At 60.4% G+C, this 23,205-nt stretch overlaps 1 protein-coding gene across 3 annotated transcripts in view; it reads left to right on the forward strand.

Moving 5' to 3' along the window:
* Window positions 1–23,205, forward strand: part of SEPTIN9 (septin 9) — a 165,151-nt gene that overhangs the window by 55,936 nt on the left and 86,010 nt on the right. Inside the window, exon 1 of one of the 3 annotated variants that reach the window (XM_030837806.3) lies at window positions 4,298–4,739. The exons of the other annotated variants lie outside the window; for them this stretch is intronic. Coding sequence (XP_030693666.1) covers window positions 4,685–4,739 — 55 coding nt within the window. The 5' untranslated portion in view covers window positions 4,298–4,684. Of the gene's footprint in view, window positions 1–4,297; window positions 4,740–23,205 lie in introns of those variants that run through there. 3 annotated transcript variants of the gene reach the window in all.

The raw sequence follows: 23,205 nt of genomic DNA on the forward strand, positions 1-23,205 counted from the left end.
ATTGGAGTATAGTTGATTTACATTGTGTTCGTCTCAGGTGTACAGCAAAGTGGTTTGGTTATACATATACACACATCCACTCTTTTTTAGATTCTTTTCCCGTACAGGTCATTACAGAGTATTGAGTAGAGTTCCCTGTGCTCTACAGTAGGTCCTTAATAGTTATCTATTTTATATATAGTAGTGTGTATATGTCAATCCCAATCTCCCAGTTTATCCCTCCCCACCCTTCCCCCCAGTAACCATAAGTTTGTTTTCTACATCTGTAATTCTATTTCTGTTTTGTCAATAAGTTCATTGGTACCATTTTTTAGATTCCACATATAAGCGATATCCAGCCCCAGTTTCAACGGTGTCTCATTGGTAGCCCCAAACTGGCCAAGATGGGAATACTTACACCACAGAAATAGGCCAATGCCACACATCAGGTAGAGTTGTTTTGCCGGTTGTTAAACCTTAGGCAGCATACCTCTGGCAGAGGGGGTGGGCTGGAGGGAGGGAACTTGAGGAGGGACGTAGACTGATCCACGGATATTTGAGGCAGACACTTCCTGATGGCTTGGATGTGGCGGGGAGGGAAAGGGAGAACTCGAGGGTGACGCCTTGATATTTGGCTTGAGCGGCTGGGTAGATGCTGGTGCCGTTTACCGAGATGGTGGGCTGAAGGGGCTTGGGGGCTGTGGAAGGCTCAGCAGCTGATGGACCCGAGGCTCTGGGGCTCAGGGAGGCCCTGCGGGGCGCTAGGTGCACGTAGAGCTGAGACCATATGGCCCCTGCCCCAGAGGAGCCAGATGGTCCACTGCATGGGGTGTCCGGTCCAAAGGCCTGGTTTTGCTGGGCAAAGAGCCACCATCCTCCCTCTGCTCCCCATGCCACCCCCCTGGAGCGTGGGGTCAGGGGTACTGATGGGTGAGCCAAATGGCTGTTTCCGCCCATCTACTTCCTCCTCCCGTTCTCCCCATGCTTTGCAAGGGTCACTCCACCTGGGCTGGACCTGTGGGGTTTCCCTTCAGGCCTGCTCCTTCCATCTCCAGAAAGGCTTCATATTTATACGTTTCTCACCCAGCCCTGGCCTCCAGCTTTTCTGATGAAAACTTGCTGTCTGAGTGCCCCCGAGCCCCCTCGGGACTGCCACCTGCTGGCCAGCGTTCACTGCCGACTGCAGGACTTGGGGCTTATGAGACATCTTTGGGAGAGGCAGCTTTGGCCTAAAGGGATGATTCAGATTGGAGTTTAAGGTCTGTAGGAGTGTCCTGGGGCTGCTGTAACAAAGAACCACAAACTGGGAGGGGCTTAACAGGACAAAAAATTATTCTCCCTCAGTTGGAGACCAGGAGCCTGAACTCAAGGTGTCAGCAGGGCAAGCTGTCTCCGAAGGCTCTGGGGAAGCGTCCTGCTGCTTCCAGCTTCTGGGGTCCCAAGTGTTACTTGATTTGTGGCTGCGTCACTCCCATCCCTGCCTCTGATTTCACGAGGCCCTTTTCTCTGCGCCTCTGTGTCTTCTCCTTTTTGGTCTCTATAAGGACACTGGTCATTGGATTCAGGGCTCACTCTAATCCAGGGTGATCTTGTCTCAAGACCCTTAGCTTCATTCGTCTGCAAAGATCCTTACACCAAGTCAGGTCTCATTCTGAGGTTCGGAATGGACATATATTTTGGGGGGCCCACCATGCACCCCACTACATGTCTCACGGTGGACCTGTGAGGTAGGTGGCCCCTCTGATGTCCCCCTGATCACACCTTCCCCTTGGGCCAGGCCTACAAACGGTCTTGCCTTCCCCCGTGGCCTTGGGAGAGCGCACCATCACAGAATTTGGACGCATGGCAGTTCTTTTGCTCTCGCCAAATTTAAGCTCATTTTCTTCCCTCTTCTGCTGCTGCCGCTGCTTTTATCTGCCCAGCGCCCCTCCCAGGATTGTCTGTCCAGACCCGGGCCCTGACTGCTCATGCCCTGGGACAGGGGGTCAGGGCACCCTCCCCATCCTACAGGGATCAGGCCTTATTAAAGTCCTGGAGCCCCACTTTGGACACAGTCATCAGAAGTGATCAAAGGATGGGGGATGATTAAAGGGCCGGGGACAGATGATTTAAGCTGAGGAAGAGAAGGCCAAGGAGCAACTGGATTGTCTTCGAGTTTGGAGGAGGTAATTATTACTCGAAGGGTGGTGCCCAGCTGTTTCCCATCTCCTCTGAGGACAGAAAAAAAGAAGAAATAAATGATGTACAATTAGAGCGGTTGGTTAGATACAAGGGTGAACTTCCTGGCTGGGAGTGTGGCCAAGTGCCGGGGTCGGTTTCCTCAGGGAACAGGGGGAATCTCCTTACCTGGAGGTGTCTAGGCCTGGCAACGGCAGCCTCAGTGGTTAAGTGAAGGGGGGCCAGAGGCAGGCAGGGGGATGGACTGGACGGGGTCTGGAGCACAGTCTGGCCAACGTTCTGGCCTCGGAGGTCCGCTCCCTCCTGCCATTGTCCTTTGGGTTCCCACAGGGGAGCATTTTGGTGAGGCATGCACCCTGGCTGGGCTCCCTGAGGAGATAAGCTTCAGTATGTTTAGCTCCACTGTGAATGGAAGTGAATAATGCACAATAAGCCAACCTATTCGAATCTGGTAGAACTCCAGGCCAGCGCCCTGGAAGAACAATCGCATGGGTGTGTCTACACGCACCAGGTGCTTTTTATAAAAACACTGGAGAGAAATGCTGTGGCCCAGGCTGGATGCTGTCCTGTCTCTGAGACCCAGCATCTTCCCAGGGGGTGATGGCATTAGGCTGTTTCTTAGAGGCAGTGGACCACCAAACCCCCAAATACTGGGTGGGCAGGTGGCCAGAAGATTGGACTGTCGGGTGGGCCCAGGTGCTGGTTTTCAGACAAGAAATGCCCCGGGCTGGTGTGGAAGCCACCAGAGGTGCTATTAATGACAGTGGCGACTCCATTTCTGAAACCCCAGCTCCCAGGCAGAGGGTGTGTGCACATCTGAAATGTCTGTGGTTTTGCAGTTCCTTGTCCACAAACTCACTTGGTTGAAAATAGTTCAAAATATCCAAAGCATGGGGGAGGGAGAGACTGCTTTTCTTAAAAAGGAAGGACTCGATTTCATCAGCTTAAGAAATCTCCTCATGCCCAGCGCATCGCACTCTCCGCAAGAGGCCCTGATTAACCGGGATGGCGGTCAGGCCTCAGCATCCCCTGCGCATTTGGGATCGTTCAGAACTGGGGGCGTGGGGGCTGGGAGGGGAGTGGCAGTGACCAGTCTGAGACCCAGGACGAGCTCTCGGGCACTCGCATGCCACCCGGAGGACACCGTATTGCCGAATTGCCCACCAGCTCAGAGAGCGTCTTTCCCTGCTGTTCTCACACAGGCCCCCGACTTGGGGCAGAAGCCCTGGGTCTAAGAAAATGGGAGGATAGGCAGGAGTGCCTAACTGGCTGGGGGGATTGGAAGAGACCCCCTCCCCCCATTGTTGGTGCCAGACCTGGAGGGCCCTTCCTGGCTGCTCTTCAAGTTCCAGCCCATCCTTTTGTCCCCAGCCCTTGGGACCTGACTGCCTTGTAGGTAATAGGGCTTAATCAATGTTTGTCGAATGTACGGAGAAGGGCAGAAATTAACTGGCCGGGAGGGCAAGGCCAGGCCTGAGGTGTGGGCCAGATGGGGCCGAGCCTCACCGGCAGGCCCCTTGCTCCCCGTCCCCTCCCCCAACGCCTCCCTTCAGATACTTTGAAATATCTGCGCCTTACCAGGGAGAACACGGGGTCTACGCTCTGCCTTCAGGAAGCCCCTTGTTGTGCAGCGTTGGAGTGGCACGTGTCCCTGGCGGTTCTGACAAGGGTGTTCCGTCCCTGCCCCGCGTCCCCGGTGGGCCAGTGCCTTTTCTGACACCGCCCCCGAGGGTGCAGCAGCGACCTCGGGGGCGGTGGGCTGGGAGTAGGGAGCAGCTGGAGAGGTGCCCCAAGAGGGTGGGATTTGGCGCCCCCCTCCCCGCCCCGGGTCACGTGACTGGCGCTCGCCCCTCGGCTCTTGGCCAACAGGCTGGGCTCCTGCCGGCCGCCAGTCCGAGCGCTTAACCCTTGGAGGCGCTGCGCGCGGGAAGGCGGCGGCGAACTTTGTTTGGCTGCGTAAAGAAAACCTCCCGCAGAAGGAACCCTGCGCCCTAGGGAAGGGGAGGAATCTCTTCCCCCCTCGGCGCCGCCCCCGCGCCGCCGCCCGACCTCCACATCCGCCCACATCTGGCCTCAGCGGGGCGTCGGGGGGGGAGGGCGCCGGGGCCGCGTCCGTCGCCGTCCCCTGGGCGCGGGCCAGGCGGGTAGAAGGGGGGGCTCTCGGGTCGGGCGCCCGGGACTCGGCCTGTCCCCGCGGCGGCCGCTCGGGTCCCAGCCCCCCCAGGCCCAACCTTGACAGGCGGGCGGAGCAGCCAGTGCGAGAAGTGGAGGCCGGGCCGCGGGTGCGGGAACCTGATCCGCCCGGGAGGCGGGGGCGGGGCGGGGCGGCGGCGCGGGGAGCAGGGAGCGCCGGCGCCCGCCCGCCTCCCCCATTCATTCAGCCGAGCCCGGGGGCCGAGGGGCTCCGGCGGCCAGCTCTACACGGCGGGAGCGCGGGCGCGGCCCCCCAGCCAGCGCGCAGGGCCCGTGCCGGCCGGGGCGCTTCATTGCCGCAGCCCTCCGCGCGTCGCGCCGCCCGCGAGCCACCATGTCCGACCCCGCGGTCAACGCGCAGCTGGACGGGATCATTTCGGACTTCGAAGGTGGGTGCCGGCCGGCCACCGCGCCGCGGGCGTGCTCGGGGGCCCCTCGGGGCGGACCTCAGGCGAGACGGGGGCGCGGACGGGGAGGGAGGACCCAGATGGGGTGCCCTCCCGCCGCGCCCCCCGCCCCGCGCCCGCGTCGCCTCCGTGGAGCACCCCGTTAGGGGGACACGGGGACCGCGCGCCCTCGCTGGCCCCTGCGCTCGCCCTGCGCGCTGCCGCTGGGTTTCCTTCCTTTTATTGTTGTTTGTGTTTGCCGAGCGACGACAGTCTCCTCGAGGGTTCGCGGGGCTTCCTCAAACGGCCCTGGCGCGCGGTTTCCCTCTCAGCTGTCGCTCAGTCCTATCCCTCCCGCGCTCCCCGTCGGCCTCGGGGCCCTGGCCCTGCGGCGGGTTGGGGGAGTTCGCTACCCGCCCCCGCGTCCCGCCCGCAGGACAGCCCCCTCCCCCACACCAGTTTCGGAGCCGGGGCTGAGCCGAATCCGGGCTGGGCAGGGACCCGAGTGGACACGACCCAGGCCGCGGCGAGTGTAGAGGAGGGCGTCCCATCGGCCCCCATTCAGGCCTGGGGATATCCTCCTCGTCCTCCCGGAGTCCGGCTGTGGGGGGAGGAGGGGCCTGCTTGCTGGTTGGGAGCGCGTTTTGGTCCCCTCCCCCCTCCTGGGTTTACAAAGTGTTGAGAGACTTGGGGGGCTTCTCCCGCCGGGTGCGGTAGGGCATCCCGGTCCTGGGCTCGTGTGTGTGGCTTTCGTGCGTCCTCGTGACTGCCTGTGGCTCTGCGTCCTGCGTCTTGGGGAGTAAATAAAGCGGTCGGAAGGGAAGCTCACACAATAGTCTCCAGCACTTAGGGGCCGGATTTCTGAGGGGCGGGTCTGCCTCTGCTGGGATCTGGAGCCCCCGCCCCTCGGAGGGGCTCCCAGGCAGCCTTGGGCAGAGCCCTCTGGTGGACCTGGCCTTGGGAAGGCTGGGTCGAAAGGAGTTAACAGACGTCCAGGTGCCAGGCCTTGCGGGGAGGTGCCCCTCCCCCAAGGGCAGAATCAAGACTGGGATCTTCTGGCGGTCCAGAGCCCAGCCATGCACGTGGCCCACCGGAGGTCAGCCCCATCTGCGCGGGGCACTTCTCCGGGACCAGAGCTTGGCTGCGCCCCCAGCAGAGCCCCAGAGGCGGTGATTCTGGGCTGGGCCTGGACTGGCTTAGCAGGGGGTGGAGAGACAGGAGGGGGTGGGGTCAAGTGGCCGGCTTGCCCTGTGCGAGGGATGGTCTGCTGGGGGCTGGCTCTGTGGTTGGAGCACTTTTCCGACTCTGACACTGGGCACTGAACAAGGGGAGTGTGGGTCTGCAGAGCTGTGATGGCTTGTACCCGAACATCGGGACCTCTTGGGACGCATGCTCATACCCAGCATGTTCCCCGAGTCTCCTTCCTTCTGTTTCGCCTTCTGCTTGCCCCCAGCAGCCCTCCCGCAGCTCCTCAGGGGCCTTTCATCTCCTGAGTGTCCGAGCGGGAGAACTGGCCCATCTGGAGACTGCTGCCGCCTTCAGGTTCCGCGCTGTGTGTGCTTTTCTCCTGTGGCCTGTGGGAGTTAGGCTGGCCTGCGGTCCCTGACCTGGAAGCGGAGCTTTCTGGGGTTTCAGGGGATGAGATGGGAGCCCTGAAGCAGGATCGGCAGGAGGAGGTTTGGGGGTTGTGTGGTCTGTCACAGTTCGTGCCACGTAGGTAGTTAGTGCCCCTCCCTCCCGGCCCCGCGTGCGACTCCATCCTCGCCCCGAAGTGCCCCATCTGGAGACGCTGGTGGCCTCTGCGGCTGCTTCCCAGGCGGCTTCTCCAGGCTGTCATTTAGTTGGAGACAATGGCCTCATTGAGACTGTCCTGGTGCAGCAGTTGGCAACCCTGTGCCTTCAGGGGGAGGTTTCTCACTCTTAGGGAGCGCGGCCTCGGACCCCCCCGGTTCCCTGTGTGTCAGCCTCTCCGTTGTGTGCCCTGGAGAGCCGTTGTGCTCTGAAGACAGGAGAGTTAGAGCCCCCCAGTGTACCTGGGCATGCGCGTGTGTGTGTGTGTGGGGGGGCTCCGCACGGCCAGCTTAGGGACCAGAAAGGCGGCCTCCCTAAGAGCCCCAGGAACTTGGAGTGGAGTTGGGTTTTGGGGCTGATAGCCTCAAACAGAGAGACGTGGGAAGGAGCGATCAGGAAAGGAGGAGAGTGTCTGACCCAGAGCAGCAGTGGATGATACAGGCTGGCAGAGCCAGGGCAGAGGAAGGTCGTGTGGAGGAGACACAGTCTGACTGCAGCAGAAGGAGGAGCGCGTTCAGGCAGCGACAGAAGCGGGGGAGGCCGGAATGAGCTGGTCCGTTAGGACTGGGACATAAAGAGGGGCCAGCTTGCCACAGTCGGACGGTGAGGCCACGGAGGCCCAGGTGTGCCCATCCCCCGGGAGCCCGGACCGTCCTGGGGAGGCAGCCGGAGTGGTCGAGTTCGGAGCCAAAGTGCTGGTCTGTTTCTCTGGGGCCAGTGGGGGGCCTCGGCCCGGGCTGCCCACTCCGCGTCTCAGTTTCCGCGAGGTAGGGTCAAAGTCCCGATAGTTCCTGAGGCTGGCGGACTTGGCCCCGTCTCGAAGCACGTGTCGATGGCCGAAGGATGGAGGCCCCAGGGGCCACCACCAAAGCCGGGCGAGTTCTGAGCCACGGCGTTGCTGGGGATGACAGTACGTCTGAGCAGACTGGAATCCTGCAGCGGGGGTCGACGGGCTCTGATGGGGTGTTTCCTGGAGGTTTGGGGCGACGGCAGTATCCAGGCTGGAGCAGCGTGCCCTGCAGGGCAGACAGATAGCTGCCCCGGGTGGATATGCATGTGGGGGGGATGGAGCGGGCGCCCACCGTTAAATTCTGCTGATGCCCCACATCCCGGGCACATCCACCCCCTTCCCTGAGGAACGCTCTTCTCTTTTCGTCCCGTTATTCCTGCCCATCCCCTTCCCCACCCTGGAGAATTGAGGGCGAGATCTTTAAGCTTCATCCCATCACCGAGGTGGCGCGGGGATTCAGCCTGTCTTCTATTTTGGACACGTCTGTGGATTCAGGTCTCCCGGGGGACTGAGAGGGTGGCAGTGTCCTCCATGGATGCAAACCTCCCACACTGGTCTTTGCTCTCGCCCTAAGGAGGATCTCAGGGCTCCGTGGAGACCCTCATATTAGGGGCAAGAAAAGTATTTTGTGTTTTGCTGATGCGATTTTTTTTTAGAGAGTCTCCTTTTCCGCTTCCCCCTGTTTGAAGATGGGCCTCAGGTGGCTTCCGCGCCCGTCACTCCCTGGGTGATGGGGTGGCCCGAGCGGTGACGTAGTCCCCTATCTGGCTGCCAGGCACAGAGCAGTGGAACGGCGTGTTCTCTAGTGAACTCAGGCCAACTCTGCTATCGCAAACGCTATTACAACCCTGGTCTTTGTGTAACAAAAGCCCTTCCAAGTGCTAGCTGTTGGCCTACTTTCCCTAGCAGTGTTTGCTGTAACCAGATTTGCACACGGAGAAAGAATCCTAAAAGTCCTTGATGTTGGTTGAAACACAGTCTGGCCCAGGACCCAGGAGCTCCGGACCCAGAGCCTTGTTCTCCCGCCTAGAGGACATGTCTGCCCTTCTGAACCCTCTAACGTCTTCTCGAGGATCCTGCCAGCCAGATCCTGGAGCCCAAGCAGGCCCTAGGCCCCAGAGCGTGAGAATGGGCAGAGAGCAGGGAGAGGGTCTCCTGGGGAGACGAGACCATGCAGATGCACCTGCTTGTCTGGGAGCCCAGACACCTCCTGGACAAGGGCTCCCTCGATGGCTGGATTCGGGGGCCCGTTTCCTCCCAGGAGGACAAGGCCTAGCTTTGTGACAGGTGCAGATCTGCCCCTAATTAATGCCAGTTGGCCTCTTGAGGGATGAGTCCTGCTTTTCAGCAAGACTCGAGACCTCTTGAGAATTCAGCCTCCCGCAGTTCTCATCTGGTGGCAGGAGACAGGATCCATGGCGGCGTGAGGTTACTTGGTGGACCGGAGGAGCCGGCCTTGCTGGCATTCTGCTGGACTCTTGGGGGATGAGTCCCGCTTTTCAGCTACGGGGGGACGGCTCTCTGACGGCTCTGACCACCACCGGCTTCGCTGGCCTGCTGCTCTCGTGTCCCGGGCCCGGGACTAGGCTCACCCACCGTCCTGATTGTGAGGCAGAGGGCGGACACACACGTGCCAGGTGGCAGAAGCGTCCCCGTCATCGGCTGGGCTGAGGGTCAGACGTGGGCCAGGCAGGTGGGTCCAGCAGGGAGGACACCCCGTGCTGTGGGGCGTCAGTCTGGAAAGGCTTCCTGGAGGACATGGATCTCTAGGAAGGTATTTTGTTGTTTTGGTTTTTTTGGTTGTGCCACGTGGCTTGTGGAATCTTAGTTCCCAACCAGGGTTCAAACCTGGGCCCTCGGCAGTGGAAGCGCGGAGTCTCAACTGCTGGACCGCCAGGGAAGTCCACGTAGGACGGTTTGAAAGAGACAAGTGGGCAGAGTTTGCCTCCAAAGGGAGAGGGCCTTTGGGGAAGTGATGGGTAGGGCAGCTGGGAGCCCCGCGCGGTGTAATGCTTAGGAGGGCAGGCTCGCTCTGCCATTGGACAGCTGGGTGGTGGAGGGTGTCTTGGCCCCTGAGCCTCAATTTCCCCTTCTGTTGAGTGGGGTCATAAACACCGCTGCCCGCGGGTCGTCTTGGGGAGACAGCCGACAGCCTGAGCCTGGTGCCTGCTCGCAGGAGCAGAGCTTGAGGTGGGGGGTCAGGTATTTGCAAGAAACGGGTGGGCGTGGACGCCTAAATGCAGGAATCTGGGTGACGGAAGGGAGGGGTTCAGAGGCCACCGGCAAGGGTCTCCCTGAGTGGTGATGGGGCGGTGAGTGAGACTGTGTAGCATGGTCAGCACAGCAGATTCGGAGCCTGCCGGGGGGTCCCCCTGAGTCCAGCAGATACTTGGGCTGCCGGCCAGCGTGGGAGCCCTGGCCCCGGCCCAGTGGACATCCCATCACGCTCTTTCACTGTCAGAGCTTGGAGGCTTGGGTCAGGTGGGCTGCAGGGTTCCTTCACTGGGGAGGTCATTCCAGTCTCCTCTGCATCCCCCCACCCCAGAGCGTCCCAGATGGGTGGACCAATGGCCCGTCCTACAGACAGCGACACAGGCGTACGCTGGACGATCCGACTTTGAAGACAGTGGGGTGTGGCTGCCTGCCCGTGGCTCTGCTGGCTGCCAGCCTTCCTGAAAGGGAGTTGTAACTGCGAGCTGGTTGTGTTGCAGACCAGGAGCTAGGAGGATGATCCCATCTGGGGCCGGTGGGGAGAGCCAGCGCTCAGAGGCCAGAGCTTTGTGACTCGAGCTCGCCCCGGGGGCTGGTTAGGTCTGCACCCCTGCACCCGCTGAGGCTGAGGGCCGGGGGCAGGGTGCCTGGGCACGGGCTAGGGCTTCTGTGCCTGGAGGAACGAGCCCACCAGAGTGTGAGCCCCCAGGCTCAGTGGCAGCCACGGCCAGCACTGTGCCCAGCACATGGTGGGTACTTGCTCAGGCCACGTGTCTGGGCGAGGCTGTCCTGCTCGTGGAAGCAGTGGCCTGGCAGCTCATTCGTGATGGGACGTTGCCAAGGAAGTACTAACGTGCAGGTGGCATGCTTGCCCTGCAGGGGCCGGGGACTTCGCAGCTCGGTGACTGTGGCCTTGGCATGCCCCTCAGGGGTGCTGCGGCCCTCATCCTGGCACTGGCTGAGCAGAATGGGGCCTCCCCTTCTCTTTTTCCTTGAATGTTCACAGTTCAGGGGTGTTGTCACATTCCGAGATCAAGCCCCCTACCACGGTTCAGCTCAGCCATCACTACTATTGCACACCCCCCGCCCCCCCATTTCCCAGCTGAATGTCCCTCACTCGTTGTGCTGGGGGTGGGCTGGCTGCTATCAGAAGAGTCTCCTTGGGGTACAGACAGGACCACGGGGCCAGCAGCAAGGATCCGGGGGCCAGGCTCAGGGACCCATGGTGGCCCCCAAACCCAGGAGTCCCACCTTCCTGCCAGGCCAGGCGCTCCCGATGGGCAGGAACAGGGGGTGCATGGTGCTGTAGACCTGGTGGTGTGTGTAAGAAGGGTGGGCTGGGGTAGGGAGTAAGGGGTGCCGGGCTACAGGTTTATCAGAGATGAAGGCCTTCGGGGATGTCAGTTTTTTGGTTCATCCCAGAAACCCAGCCAGGAGACCAGTTCCTTTGCTTTTTCTTGACAAAGCCACTGAGGAAAAACGGTCAAACAGTGGCTATCTTTCCAAAGTTCTCTCGGTTTTTCCCAAATTTGGAGGCTGAGTTGTTATGAGACCAAACAGGATGGAACTCTCTGGCACATGGTTCCAGAGGACTGAGGACTTGTCATCTCTCTGGCCAAACAGACCCAGCGCTTGGCCCCTAGACACCCCCGGCGCTTGGGGCATTTCTGGGCTCCGGCTGTTTAATTTGGTCTGGACAGAGCCCGGAGGGCTCCGTTCAGCCTGGACCAGGAGACGGTCTAGAAGCTTCAAGTTTGTTGTCATTTTTTAAAGTGCTGCCAATGCCCAGAAATTTAGGCGAAGGGTCAAGAGGATGGTGGCCTTGGAATATACACAGCGAGCCCCCCCCATAGGACAGAGCAGGGGCTGCAGGGGAGGCGGGGCAGCCCCTGGGAATAAGGCTCCAACCTGCCTCTGTCATCTTTGTGTTTGGTGTTCTTCTCTGTTGACGCTCTGTCTCATGTTCCTGAGTCTCTGACGGCCCCTCCCGGGATGCTGAGCCCCCGTAGTCTCCAGCCTTCTCTGCCCGCCAGGGTCTCTGGGCCAGCTGGGGAAGCCCATGTCTGCCCCAAGTTGCAAAATCCAGAGATTTTGCAAGGGGCCTGGCCTTGAACACATTAGTGTGCCCTCCCCACACACGGCTTAGAGCTTCCTGTGTCCCTGTCCCCAAGAGCGGGAGCCTCTGCCTTCAAACCCTGGGAGGGCCAGGTGGCATGGGGGAGGGGAGGCAGGAGAGGTAACCCCCGCCCCCACCTCCTGTCCATTCCACTTGTCCTCTGGCTACAGCCTCCAAGGGACCATCTGGTTGGGGGTTCGATGGGTGTTCCCTGGGTACAGATGGGGGGCAAGGGTACCTCCAGGGCCTCAGGAGGGTCTTGCGGGGCATGGGCCGGGGTAGGGAGTCGGGTTTGCCTTGCCTCCTGAGCCTTTATAAGACTGAGCTGGGAGTTCCTGGGTCTGGTTTTTCCCTCTCAAACAAGGAGAGATTGGAACTCTGAGCTTTTTGCAGCCAGTGACCGGTCATTTTTGATAGTTCTGTCTGGCTTTCTACCCTCCAACCCGCAGCCTTCCCCTGCCTTACGAGGAGCGCCGGCTTATGGCTCTGCTGGCCGCTGGGGCGGCCTGGGGATCCCGGGCACCTCCTTGTGGGAAGTGCTGTGGCTGAGGGTCCCCCTGGGAGTGGGGAAGGAAGCCACTGGAACACAGACGGCCCCCTCTCTGCGGGACGTTAACTGATGGAACTTTTGGGCAGGAAGGGGGCATGGTGTCCTAGGCAGAGTGGGGCAGAGTGGGCCTAGATTCGGGCTGCCTCACCGTGCCCCCTCCCCCGTCTCCTGTGAGATGGAGATGTTTCTGGTTCTGCCCATCAGTGGCCAGCAGTCTCTGGCTCTGCAGACTCTCCTAGGCAGGATCTCAGCCTGGACCCTGCTGGCCCCTCCCTGGGTGCAGAAAGCCGACCTTGGGCAGGGCTGTCTCTCTGGCCCTCCTTTCCACGTGGGTGGGCAGTTTCCCTGTGAGGGGTAGGCCAGGCCTCTGCCCTGAGCCCCTGGAGACTGATATTATCTACAGTGAAAGCATACCAGTTTTCCTGGCTCCATCCCAGGCCCGGAGGGGTGGCCTTCTCCGCTGTCCCCTGCCTCCTGTCCCCCATCACAAATCAGGGGAGGAGTGCTCTGTGGAGTAGCTGGGTTTGGGTTTTTCCTTTCAGTTCAAAATGAAGTAAGTGCTGGAATCCCTCTGTCTCTGGTGGGCCAGGAGGAGGATGGCCAGGGTGGGAGAGACAGCTCATTCGTTTGTTTATTTAACAGCTATTTGTGGGCGCCAGCTAAGTGCTAGCTCTGTTCTACGTTCTGGGGGTTCAGGCATGAGCCCAGGAGAGGGGTAGGTTCCGGAAGGCTTCCTGGAGGAAGGGACACCCAAGCAGAGTGCTGGGTAGGAGTTTACTAGGTAAGGTCTCCAGGCAGATGGTGCTGGCTGGCTCCCGTTGCAATTTCTGTCAACTCGTAGTTTGTTTGGAAGACACTGTTATGCCCACACCTGGCACAGGTGCCCTTGGCACCGAGGTGGGAGGTGGTGGGAGGGGCCTGTGCTTTCAAGCATAGGTTGGGGCATGAAGAGGCTCCAGACTCCATCTTTCCTCCTGGTCAGAGAGCTGGGAGGGACTTGGGTGGTGCTTAATCCGGGTGGGAGAGGGGCCCGTGATGTATTCCTGTAGCGAGGGTGGAGTGGGTCTGGAGTGGCGAACTTTACTCCCCAGGCCTCCATCAGAAGACCTCAGAAAGGGCTGCTGTGCTTTTCTGCTAAACTACAAAAGAAACCCTGGGGCCCCTTGGGGGTGAGAATGGGAAGGCCCCATTCATACCTTTGCAGGTGCAGTGCAGAGGAGAGGGGAGAGGTGGGGTTGTGTCCCCTCCCTCCCTGGTAGCTGTCCCCACCCCGGCTCCTGGCCCTGGAGGAGGAGTTTGAGGGCAGCTGGGGGAGGGGTGGGGACACTGGTGAGCGCGGAAATCTTGCCCCTGCCCTGGCTGCAGCTCCAGTGAGGCTGGGCTTGGCGGGGTGGGGGGCAGTGGAGGAGAGTGGCGCTCAAATATTTACATCTCTCCTAATATTTAGAAGATGGAGCCAGGCTCCTGCGAACAGCTGCCCTGGAGCCAGCTGGTGGGTTCTGGCCTCCCTCCTGAATTTTTTATCTCTGACCCAAGTCCCAGCCCTTCCAGCTGTTCCCCCTTCTCTCACAGGTACTTCCTTTGACTGTGCTGGTTCTTGCTCTTCGTAACTGTCTCCTTATTGAGCACCTACTACATGCCAGGCCCCGGGCTGGGCGCCTTGTATCAAGGGCTCTTGGTCCTCCTGGAGCTCAGCAAGGTGGACAGGTCATGCAGGTCATGGCTGGCCTGAGGCCACGCTGGAAGGCAGACCCCAGTGCACCTGCCCCCGGCCCTTGCCTCTGCCACCTCACAGGGCTGACCCTGCCTGGCCGGGATGGAAATCTCAGTCTTCCTGGCAGTGGTGGGTGGCGACAGCTGTTTGTCCAGAGCCTGGGGTCTGGCAGGGGTTCCCTCTGCTCCCATCCCTGCCTCGTTGCTTTCCAGCTCCATGACCACGTTTGTGACGTGGGAAGCCCAGGGCCCATCTTGCAGGTGTGTGTCTGGGGCTCAGCACGGTACAGGTGCAGTGCTGGTGTGTAGCAGGCGCTGTACGATTTTAGAGCCTGGCTTTTAGGGGGCGGGGTGGGGTTTGGAGGCAGTGCGGTGGGACGGTTCAGCATGCTGGCTCAGTTCGGCTTCACCCTTGCCCACGCTGTGATGTTGGGCTGGTCGTTAGGCTCTCTGTGCCTCGGTTTCCCATCTCTAAAATGGGGATGAGAGTGAAATCTCTCCGTCTCCTGGAGATGATGGGAAGTGAACGAGCTAATGTAACAAAAGCCCTTAGGGTGGTGTCGGGTATGTGGTGAGCACGCAGTAAACATTGACTATTGAAGATTCAAGGCAACAAACACTTTTTAGAGACTCATAGGACATTCCAGGCAGGGCCCAAGGCCCTAGTGGAAAGTGGAACTGTCTTCGTCTGTAACAAAAAGACCACGGACTGGGCGGCTGACACAGCACACGTGTACTTCTCTCAGTTCTGGAGGCTGGACATCCGAGATCAAGACTCCGGCAGATTCATTTCATAGATGGCATCTTCTCACCGTGTCTGCACAGGTCGGAAGGGGAGAGAGAACTCTCAGGGGTCTCTTTTATAAGAGTGCTAATCCCATGACGAGGGCTCCACCCCCGTGACCTATCACCCCCAAGGCCCCCAACCCCTAACATCATCACCTCGAGGGGCAGCCGAGAGCACATTCAGTGTGCGGCAGGGGCCGACCTGGGCTACCTGGCCCCTGCCCTCAGGCGGGTGAGAGCCTATTGGGAGGAATGTGATGGCCATTCTAGGGAGGAGGGGGAGGCTGGCTGGAGGCTGGCTGGGGCCCTGGACGCTAGCGCTGGGCCTCTCTCCTGCCTGCTTCCTGGGGCAGGTGAGTTAGCCTGGAGGCCCTGGGTGGCTTTGACCTTCTCTAAGGTGCACGTACTGCGGGCCTTGGGCAGGTTTGGGGGCCTTGTGACTGACATGCCCCCTCGTCACACGGGCCTTTGCCCCAGCAGAGCCCAGTATACATCCTTTGGTCTCTGAACGACCCAGGGGCTGAATGTGGCAACCGAGGCTGGACCTTGGGTGCCTTGGGGGAAGGTGGGGCGGGCAGAGCTGCTGGCCTGGGGTGCTTAGGGTTTCCTTCTTGTAGGATTCTCAGGAGGGTGATGGAGAGAAGGCTTGTGAGCCCACGGGAGGGCAGAGGTCCTCACCCACCTGCCCCCCAGACATACCCTGGGGTGCCAGGCCCACCCATCCTTCCTGACAGAACCTCCAGGAGGCGGGGACAGTCTATTTTTTATTTTTTATTATTTTTTTTTTTTGTGGTACGCAGGCTTCTCACTGTTGTGGCCTCTTCCGTTGCGGAGCACAGGCTCCGGACGCATAGGCTCAGCGGCCATGGCTCCCGGGCCCAGCCGCTCCGCGGCACGTGGGATCTTCCGGGACCGGGGCATGAACCCGCGTCCCCTGCATCGGCAGGCGGACTCTCAACCACTGCGCCACCAGGGAAGCCCCGGTCTATTTTTTAACAAGCTCCAGGAATGATTCTCATCATCAGTTGGAGCTGAGAATGATCTGGAACCAGAACTTTAGAACCACAAAGGAATTTGGATAACGAGTGCAAGAATGTATAGAGATGTGGGCTGCGGGATGCTGCAGGAGAAAAGCCTGGAGCCGTGTCTCCACGAGCCTGCTTTCAAAATATTGATATATACCCTCAGTGAAAAGATTGGAAGGACGTTTGCCAAACTATTGATAGTGGTTATCTGGGTCATGGGTTTATGTACGTTTTTCCCCTCGTTTCTCCGTGTTTTGCAGATTTCCTGCGTTGCACATACATTTTCTGTATTGCTTTTAGAGTCAGGAAAAGAGCAATAGATATTAGTTTTTAAAGTTCATTGTCAAAAAGAAAAACAATTCACCCAACCCGATCTCCCAGCCCAGTTTGAGAGACTCAAAGTGACTAGTCCCCTGGCTGATGGCGGCCGAGCCAGGACCCCTGGGTCCCACTGGCTCTTTCCAGCTCTGGGTTGGGGTGCTGGGTGGAGTGAAGCTTTTGCCCAAGCGCGCAGGCTGTGGGACCACCTCTGCAGGCACCACCGGCAGCTGCATGTTCGGCTGCAGAGGAATGTGGCCAGAGCCTTGGTCCTCGACCTCGGCCCAGATGGGAGGTGGGCTGGCCGGGCCCCTCCAGCTCTGCTGAGTGTTTGGAATTGCTGGGCCTGTGTCGCAGGAGCGATGAGAGAAACTTGGAGCTGGTGGCAGACCCCAAAATGGCCCTCATGGGGTCATTCGGTGTCCCAGCTGGAAGAGACCAGGATGCTGAGGCCGGAGGGGTCAGCTGCCTGGCTCGGGTGGGGCGTAGACGGTACTCGTGAGAACTCTGCATCGTCTAGCAGCCCCCAGCTCTGGGCTGTCTGCAGAGCCCCCCGCGCACCGCCCCCCCCCCCAGACCCTCCTCCACCTAGCAGTTCTGCTGAGGACAACTTGGCTGAAATTCTCCATTTTTTGTTAAGAAAAGAATTACTCCCACCTGCAGCCCTGTTTCCTGAAGGCGCTTTCTCTCTGCTGCTCCGGACCTCCCCCACCCAGGAGCTTTCAGGCTGGGGGGTTGGTTGTGTCCCTGGTGACGTAGGGGACCCGGGCAGTTTCCTGGTGTGTGTATGAGGCGCGGCTTAGCCCTCTCTGCCCCATGGCCCCTGCAGCTGGTGGCCGGAAGGGCCTGGCTGTCCGGGGGCTTTGCAGGGTGGGAACTGGGGAGGTGGTGATTGGCAGCTTGGGCCCCGCGTGGCTGGCAGCCAGGTCAGAGGTTATGGGGCTGAGTTGGTGGTACTGGGTGGTAGGGGCGGGGGTGGGCCTCTCGGAGCACTCTGTGGCACAGCGGGTTTGGAGTTTGCTGTATGCAGCTCTCATCTTTTCCCTCTCCCTCAGGCCAGAAGCAGAACTGAGAGGTGGTCAGTTTGGGGCTGTGGCTCTGCGGGGTGTGGGTAGTTCACCTGTCCACCCGCAGCTGCGCAGGCCGGTGGCGGAAGGCTCCCACACTGCCTGCCCCAGAGGCCCTTCCCCTCTTGGGAAGAAAGTGTGGGTGGACCAGAGGCCGCCTTACAGGGTCATAATTAAGGCTGGTCACCCTCCGAGAATGGTCGGGGCACAGTGCCCACCCTGCCCAGAAGACAGGTCTGTTCTGACTTTCGGGAGGTTTTTGCCTAAACCTATGGGGGGCAGGTGAACACTCAGAGGCTCAAAGAACAAACGTAAAGAGAAAAGAATAAGTGGGTCGCTGCCTGGAAGCCGCGGCTGGGTGGCCCCTGGAAGGTGCAACAGAAAAACAGAACAGCTGTGTGGCCAGTTCAGAGGCGGGGGGCAGAGATGGGTGAGGGGCTGGGAGTCCGAAGGAGCATGTGAGTGTCCTGTGGCCGCAGCAAAGACCACAGGCTGGGGGCTTAAAGCACAGTTCTGAGTCCAGAAAGTCCAAATTCAAGGTGTGAGTGGGGCTGGTTCCTCCTGCCCAGCCTCTCCCCCCAGCTCCTGGAGGGGCTGGCGAACCGTGGTGCCCTTGACTAGTAGACACATCCCCCCCAGTCTCTGCTCCCTGTGCCTCCGTGTCTCTCTCTCTGCCTTTTTTTAAAAAATAAATTTATTTATTGACTTATTTTTGGCTGCATTGGGTCTTCGTTGCTGCGCGTGGGCTTTCTCTAGTTGCGGCGAGCGCGGGCTACTCTTGTGTGCGGGCTTCCCATTGTGGTGGCTTCTCTTGTTGCGGAGCACGGGCTCTAGGCATGCAGGCTTCAGTAGTTGTGGCACGTGGGCTCAGTAGTTGTGGTGCACGGGCTTAGTTGCTCCGCGTCATGTGAGATCTTCCCGGACCAGGGCTCAAACCCGTGTCCCTTGCATTGGCAGGCGGATTCTTAACCACTGCGCCACCAGGGAAGCCCTGTCTCTGCTCTTATGAGGACACTCACTCTCAGATTTTGGATCCATCCTAAATCCAGGGTAATCTAATCTCAAGGCTCTTAATTATATCTTTAAAGACCCTATTTCCAAATAAGGTCACGTGCACGGCTTCTGGGGGTTAGGACACGGAACAGTCTTGGGGGGGCCCCATTTGCCCTCTGCATCAGCCCTCCTTGGGGGGCAGCAGAGTGTCTGGGTGTGAGTCGGGAGACCAGGCTTGGACGGGCTTAACGGCGTGACTTTGACCGATGGTCTCCGCGGGCCTTGGCCTCCCCGTCTGTATCCCCCGAGCGTGAGGGTGCCCCGTCTCCGATCCTCTGCCTGGTGGTGCAGCCGGGCCTAGAGGCCTTGCCTGGCTTGCTTTCGGTTTCCAGGGTTCTCCCCGAGTTCCAGGTGGCTGTGTGGAGTCGGCCAGGATCTGGCCGTTCCTGGTGAGAGCCCGGTAAGGCCTCGAGAGGAGTCCCGGAGGTGGCCTCACTCAGGCCCCACCAGGGCTCTTTGGAACAGCTGGGCAGCCCCTGGGAGCCCCTTCCAGAATGTCCTCAAGGTCCAGCCGTGGCCTGTGTCACACAACAAGCCCACTTCCTCCTGTCAAGTTTCTGGACTCTTCCTTCTCTGCAAGGCCCCTCTACCCCTGTGTCCTTGAGGGTAGAGACCAAGCCCTCCTGGACCCTCGAGTCGGCCTTCGTGCCTGCAGGGCTTTGCGGTCACGGAGGCTCCGTCCTCTCGCCCAGCGGAGCTTGGCTAGTTTGGGGTCACGCGCTGTGACCCGCTCCATTCCTCGGGAGGCCTGGGGAGCAGCTGGACTCCTGGCTGCTGCTCTGACCGGGGCCTGAACTCTGCTCTCTAGGGTCACCGTCCCCTGTAATTAGGCCAGAGCTCATATGGGCCTGGGCAGCACCCGCCTGCGCCCGCCCTCAGGCCACAGCGCAGAGAGCTGCAACTGTCCCTCTGGCGTGATTAATGGAGGGCTCCAGCTGGGCCCAGCAGCCCCTGGTATTAGGGTTTTGTTTTGGGTGGTTTTTTTTTGCATTTTTAAGTGTTTCTACCATTTCCTGCAGCAGTCAGCAGGATGGTTCCTCTTCCCGGTGGATAGGGAACAGCCACCACCCGCTACGCTGAGAACAGAGAAGGGAACAGCAGCTCCACCAGGATGGACCGTCACGCTGACCAGCAGCCTGGCAGCCCAGCCCGGTGCCGTGGAGCTGAGACCACCGGGTGCACCCGGGGGCTCTGGGGTCCTGCTCTGCGCCCAGCTCAGTCGTGTGGGAAAGAGCCAGCAGGGGCGCGGGCGGCTGAGAGCAGGCCAGCTTGTTCGCAGAGTCTTTTCGTGGACGGGATGATCCTTGCTCTGTGGTCGGGGGTGGGGGTGGGGCTGGGGGAGCGGAACCCTCCTGTTGGGGGAGGGGCTGTGCTCCAACCTGGAGCCGGGGCTTCCGGGGCAGCCCAGAGGGGCGTTGCGGATTGAAGGGCCCTGTAACCTTTGAGCCCTCGGAGCTGCAGCCTGTGGCTTTGGTTTCGAAGTCAGTCCCCTCCCAGGGGCTCCCTCCTGCCCTCCTTCACTGCCATTTATCAGGGGACCTTTGACCCTCGGGAGGCCAGAAAGGTCCTCTGTCCCCGCCTCTCCCCGCAGGCTGGGCTGCACCTAGGCCCTCCTCCTCGGCCGTTCAGGAAGCCTGGTCACCACCACCCCCAGCGTCCCCACCCTGGGTCAGGAAATTCTTCCCCTATCTGGCCCGCATCTCCTCACACGCGGCCCCGTTCCGAAGCCCCGTTCCGTCTGTCCTTTTAGTGGAGAGAGCCCACAGCTGGCCTGAGAGGGGGAGGACAGATGGGTCTAAGTGTGCTCGTGTTCCCATAACTTTAACTTCATCGAGGAAAGAAGGGAGTCCAGTGTCTTAGGGTGACTGTTAAAGTCTGCCCGGAATGACCCCGGTGTCGCCAGAACCAGGGGGACCGGTGGATGGCTGGAGCGAGAAGCGGCCCCAGGCTGAGAAGTGGCTTCCTCGGAGCGTTTGCTGTGGTTTTTCTCTGTGTTGAGAGATTTCCTGAAGCAGAAGTTGCTATGTGGCTGTCCCATGGTGCCTGCCAGGGCCTCCACTGTCAGGTTGCTCCCCGACCCTGAGAGCCGTCACCCCAAGACCCTTCTCTGACGGCAGGGAGGGGAACACGGGTAATGAACCCGCCTTAGGTAGGCCAACCAGATAATTCATTGCCCCGATGGGGACCCTGTTGGGAATGAACAGGGCGCCCTGATGGATGACAGTGGAACAACGGGTGTGAGCTGGGACGTCCCAGGTGGGCTGGACACAAGGGCCCTGCCCCAGGAAGATGGGGGCGAGGCTCCGAGGCCAGCGGGCAGCCAGTGGCAGGAAGGGGCTGCTGGCCCAGGCGTTGGTAGCTGTGAAGGTCTGGGGTGACCTGACGGCTGACGCAGGCTGAGCGGGGAGAGGTCCTTCCTGCCAGCCAGCCCGATTCCAGGGCACCCATGTGCCCCTCCCCGAGCTGGTGAGTCACTGCGGAAAGTAGCTTTGGCATCAACAGAGGCTGAGGAGGCTGAAGAGAAAGGCCACGGCAGCCGAAAAATCTGTTCTCTTGATGCGTGAATTTCCTGCGGCTGCAAAGTGCCACAGACTGGGGAGCTTCAAACATAGCAGTGTGGTTGGTCGCTCCCAGGTCTAGAGGCCAGAAGTCGGATGTCGGGTGTGGGCAGCATTGGTTCCTTCTGGGGACTCCGAGTGAGAGCCTCTTCCAGGCCCCTCTCCCAGTTTCCAGTGACCCGAGAATCCTCGGCGTCCCTTGGCTTGTGTACGCGTCCCTGCATCTTCACACGGCCTTCTCCTCTGTGTGTCTTCCTTTCTGTCTCTTACGAGGACACCTGTCATGGAGTTAGGGCCCACCCTAATGGGGGATGATCTCACTTCGAGATCCTTGCCTTAATTACATCTGCAAAGACCCTTTGCCCACATCATGTTCACAGGTTCCGGGAGTTAGGACTCAGACCATTTTGGGGGCCACTGTTGGACCGGTGTCCTCTGCAGACGGCATGAGGTCTGGAAGCCCTGGGAAGGAATCGGACGGGACCCATTCTGGGTGGATTACACTGTGTAGCTGGGCTGGGGAGGGCTGGTTCTGCCTGTGTCCTTGCTAGCCAGGGCGCTAGGGAGCTTTTTCCAGGGAGAAGTTAACGTAATGAATTTGGGGATTAAGAGAAGGTCTGGAATCCGAGGGCTGGCTGTTGACCACAGCTGCCACTGGGCTCCCTGCTCGTTGTGAGGGGTCTTGTTCGTGTCCTGAGTTGAGGGGGCCAGGGATCACCTTTGCGCTCTTTTTGTGCCTGGAAATGTCATGGGCGGGAAGGGCTGCGCGGAGGGTCCCCCTGCGGTGAGTGGCAGCCTGGGAAGGGAGGAGGGGGCCTGTTGCTTTCTCTTGGCCCAACTTGGGAACCCAACTGGCAGGCACGACAGACCTCCTTCCCACGTCGCTGTTCCAGGGTGGGCCGTGGGCCAGGGCTCCTGAGGGGGAGGCTGTGAGAAGCAGGAAGGCCCCCTGGGGTGCCCGTGTCCTAACAGCCGAAGTAAAAGACAATCCTCAAAATAAATTGCAGGGTGGAGGGGTGACCTCACATCTTTCACCTGGGCGCTAAGACCCCCCGGGGAACCTCCAGTTCTCAGGGACACTGGGCGCGCCCCGCACGGCCCCTCAGGGCCGAGTGAAAGTGGCTCATCTCAGTGCTGTCGTCCAGAGCGCACCGGCCATCCCTGCGGGACTGTGCAGGGTGCTGAGATGCAGGCCTGCATCTGCTCAGGGCCCGGAGCAGGGGCTGTGTGCCGCCTTCAGCCACGTGTGCAGCTGAGCCCAGGGCGGCCGGTGCCCTCGGCCAGCACGCCGGGACCCGGAGCCGGAGCGGGAAGCAGGACGGGGCTGGCACTGGACAGGGTTCGCAGCCCAGCCAGGCCTGCCCAGGGAGGGCAGGGGAGAGGCCCAAGGGGAGGATTCTGAGCTGTGAGTGCCAGGCTGGGCCTTGTCTCTTCCTTTGTTTGGGCTTTGGCTGGTTTCTTGTGTTTCTCAGTGGGAAACCCAGGGCCACCCGCTGACAGTGCTGTTTACTGGTGTCCCTGTCCAGGCTCTGCTTAGCCACTGTGTCTATTTTAAGCCCTTCCTTTTGGACTATTTTTCTTCCTGAGGACACCCCCTCCCACTTTCCCCATCTGCATCCTCTTCCCTGCCCTGAGCCTGCCGCCCCCCACCTGCTCTCACCTGCCCTCTCAGCCCTGCCCCTCCTCCACTGCCCGCCCCCAGGCAGTTCCTGAGACAAGGATTCAGGTGGGAGGTGATCCCAGGTGGTCCCCAGGCATGGGAGTGCTGGGGGACCCTGCACCAAGCCCCCCAGAGTGTTTGACCTCCAGTTACTGCCTAAAGGCTGTGTGCCAGGGAAGCACTGTTAACCCCTTCCTGCCTTCCGGGCCTGGGCATCAGGGGGGGCGCCGGGGGAGGCCCTCGAGCACAAGGGAAGATACTGGCCGTGGGTGTGATGGACACGGGTAAGGCACGTGCAGCCTCGGCCACCAGTGGGGTGACCACACATGCACGTGTGCACACCCACCCCCCGGGGTGCACACACAGAGGGCAGTTATACCAACAACAGTCGTGATAGCTGCCCGGGCACCACTGTGTCAGCGCCTCAGCACCACACGTGGGGAAGCAGATGCCCGGAGGTGGCTGTGGTTGTGCCGCCCCCTGTTTGAGCCCCTGCATTAGGCCCTGAAAGTAAGAGTCCGATGTGCATCCAGGCTGCAAGGCCCCCACGTCCGGCCAGCTCTCGGCTCATCCGAGGCCCGCAGGGCCTTTGTCCTGCCCTGCCCTCTGCCTGGGATCGTCCCCCTTGCCCTGCCCTGCCCGGTTTTCCCCAGTGAATTTGTTCTTTTGCCTGGACCAGATCTTGCTTTTGTGGCCTTGGGTTCCTTTCCTCTGGAGGATTGTTATTTCAGGGACCGGCCCGTTGGCCCACCGATTCCTGTTCCATCTTCCCTGCTGCCCTGGAGGGAGCTTGTCCGCCCAGCTGCAGCCCCAGCTCCCTGTCCTCGCGGG

The sequence above is a fragment of the Globicephala melas genome, chromosome 20 (assembly GCF_963455315.2).
Source record: "Globicephala melas chromosome 20, mGloMel1.2, whole genome shotgun sequence".
In the NCBI taxonomy this organism is placed as follows: Eukaryota; Metazoa; Chordata; class Mammalia; order Artiodactyla; family Delphinidae; genus Globicephala; species Globicephala melas.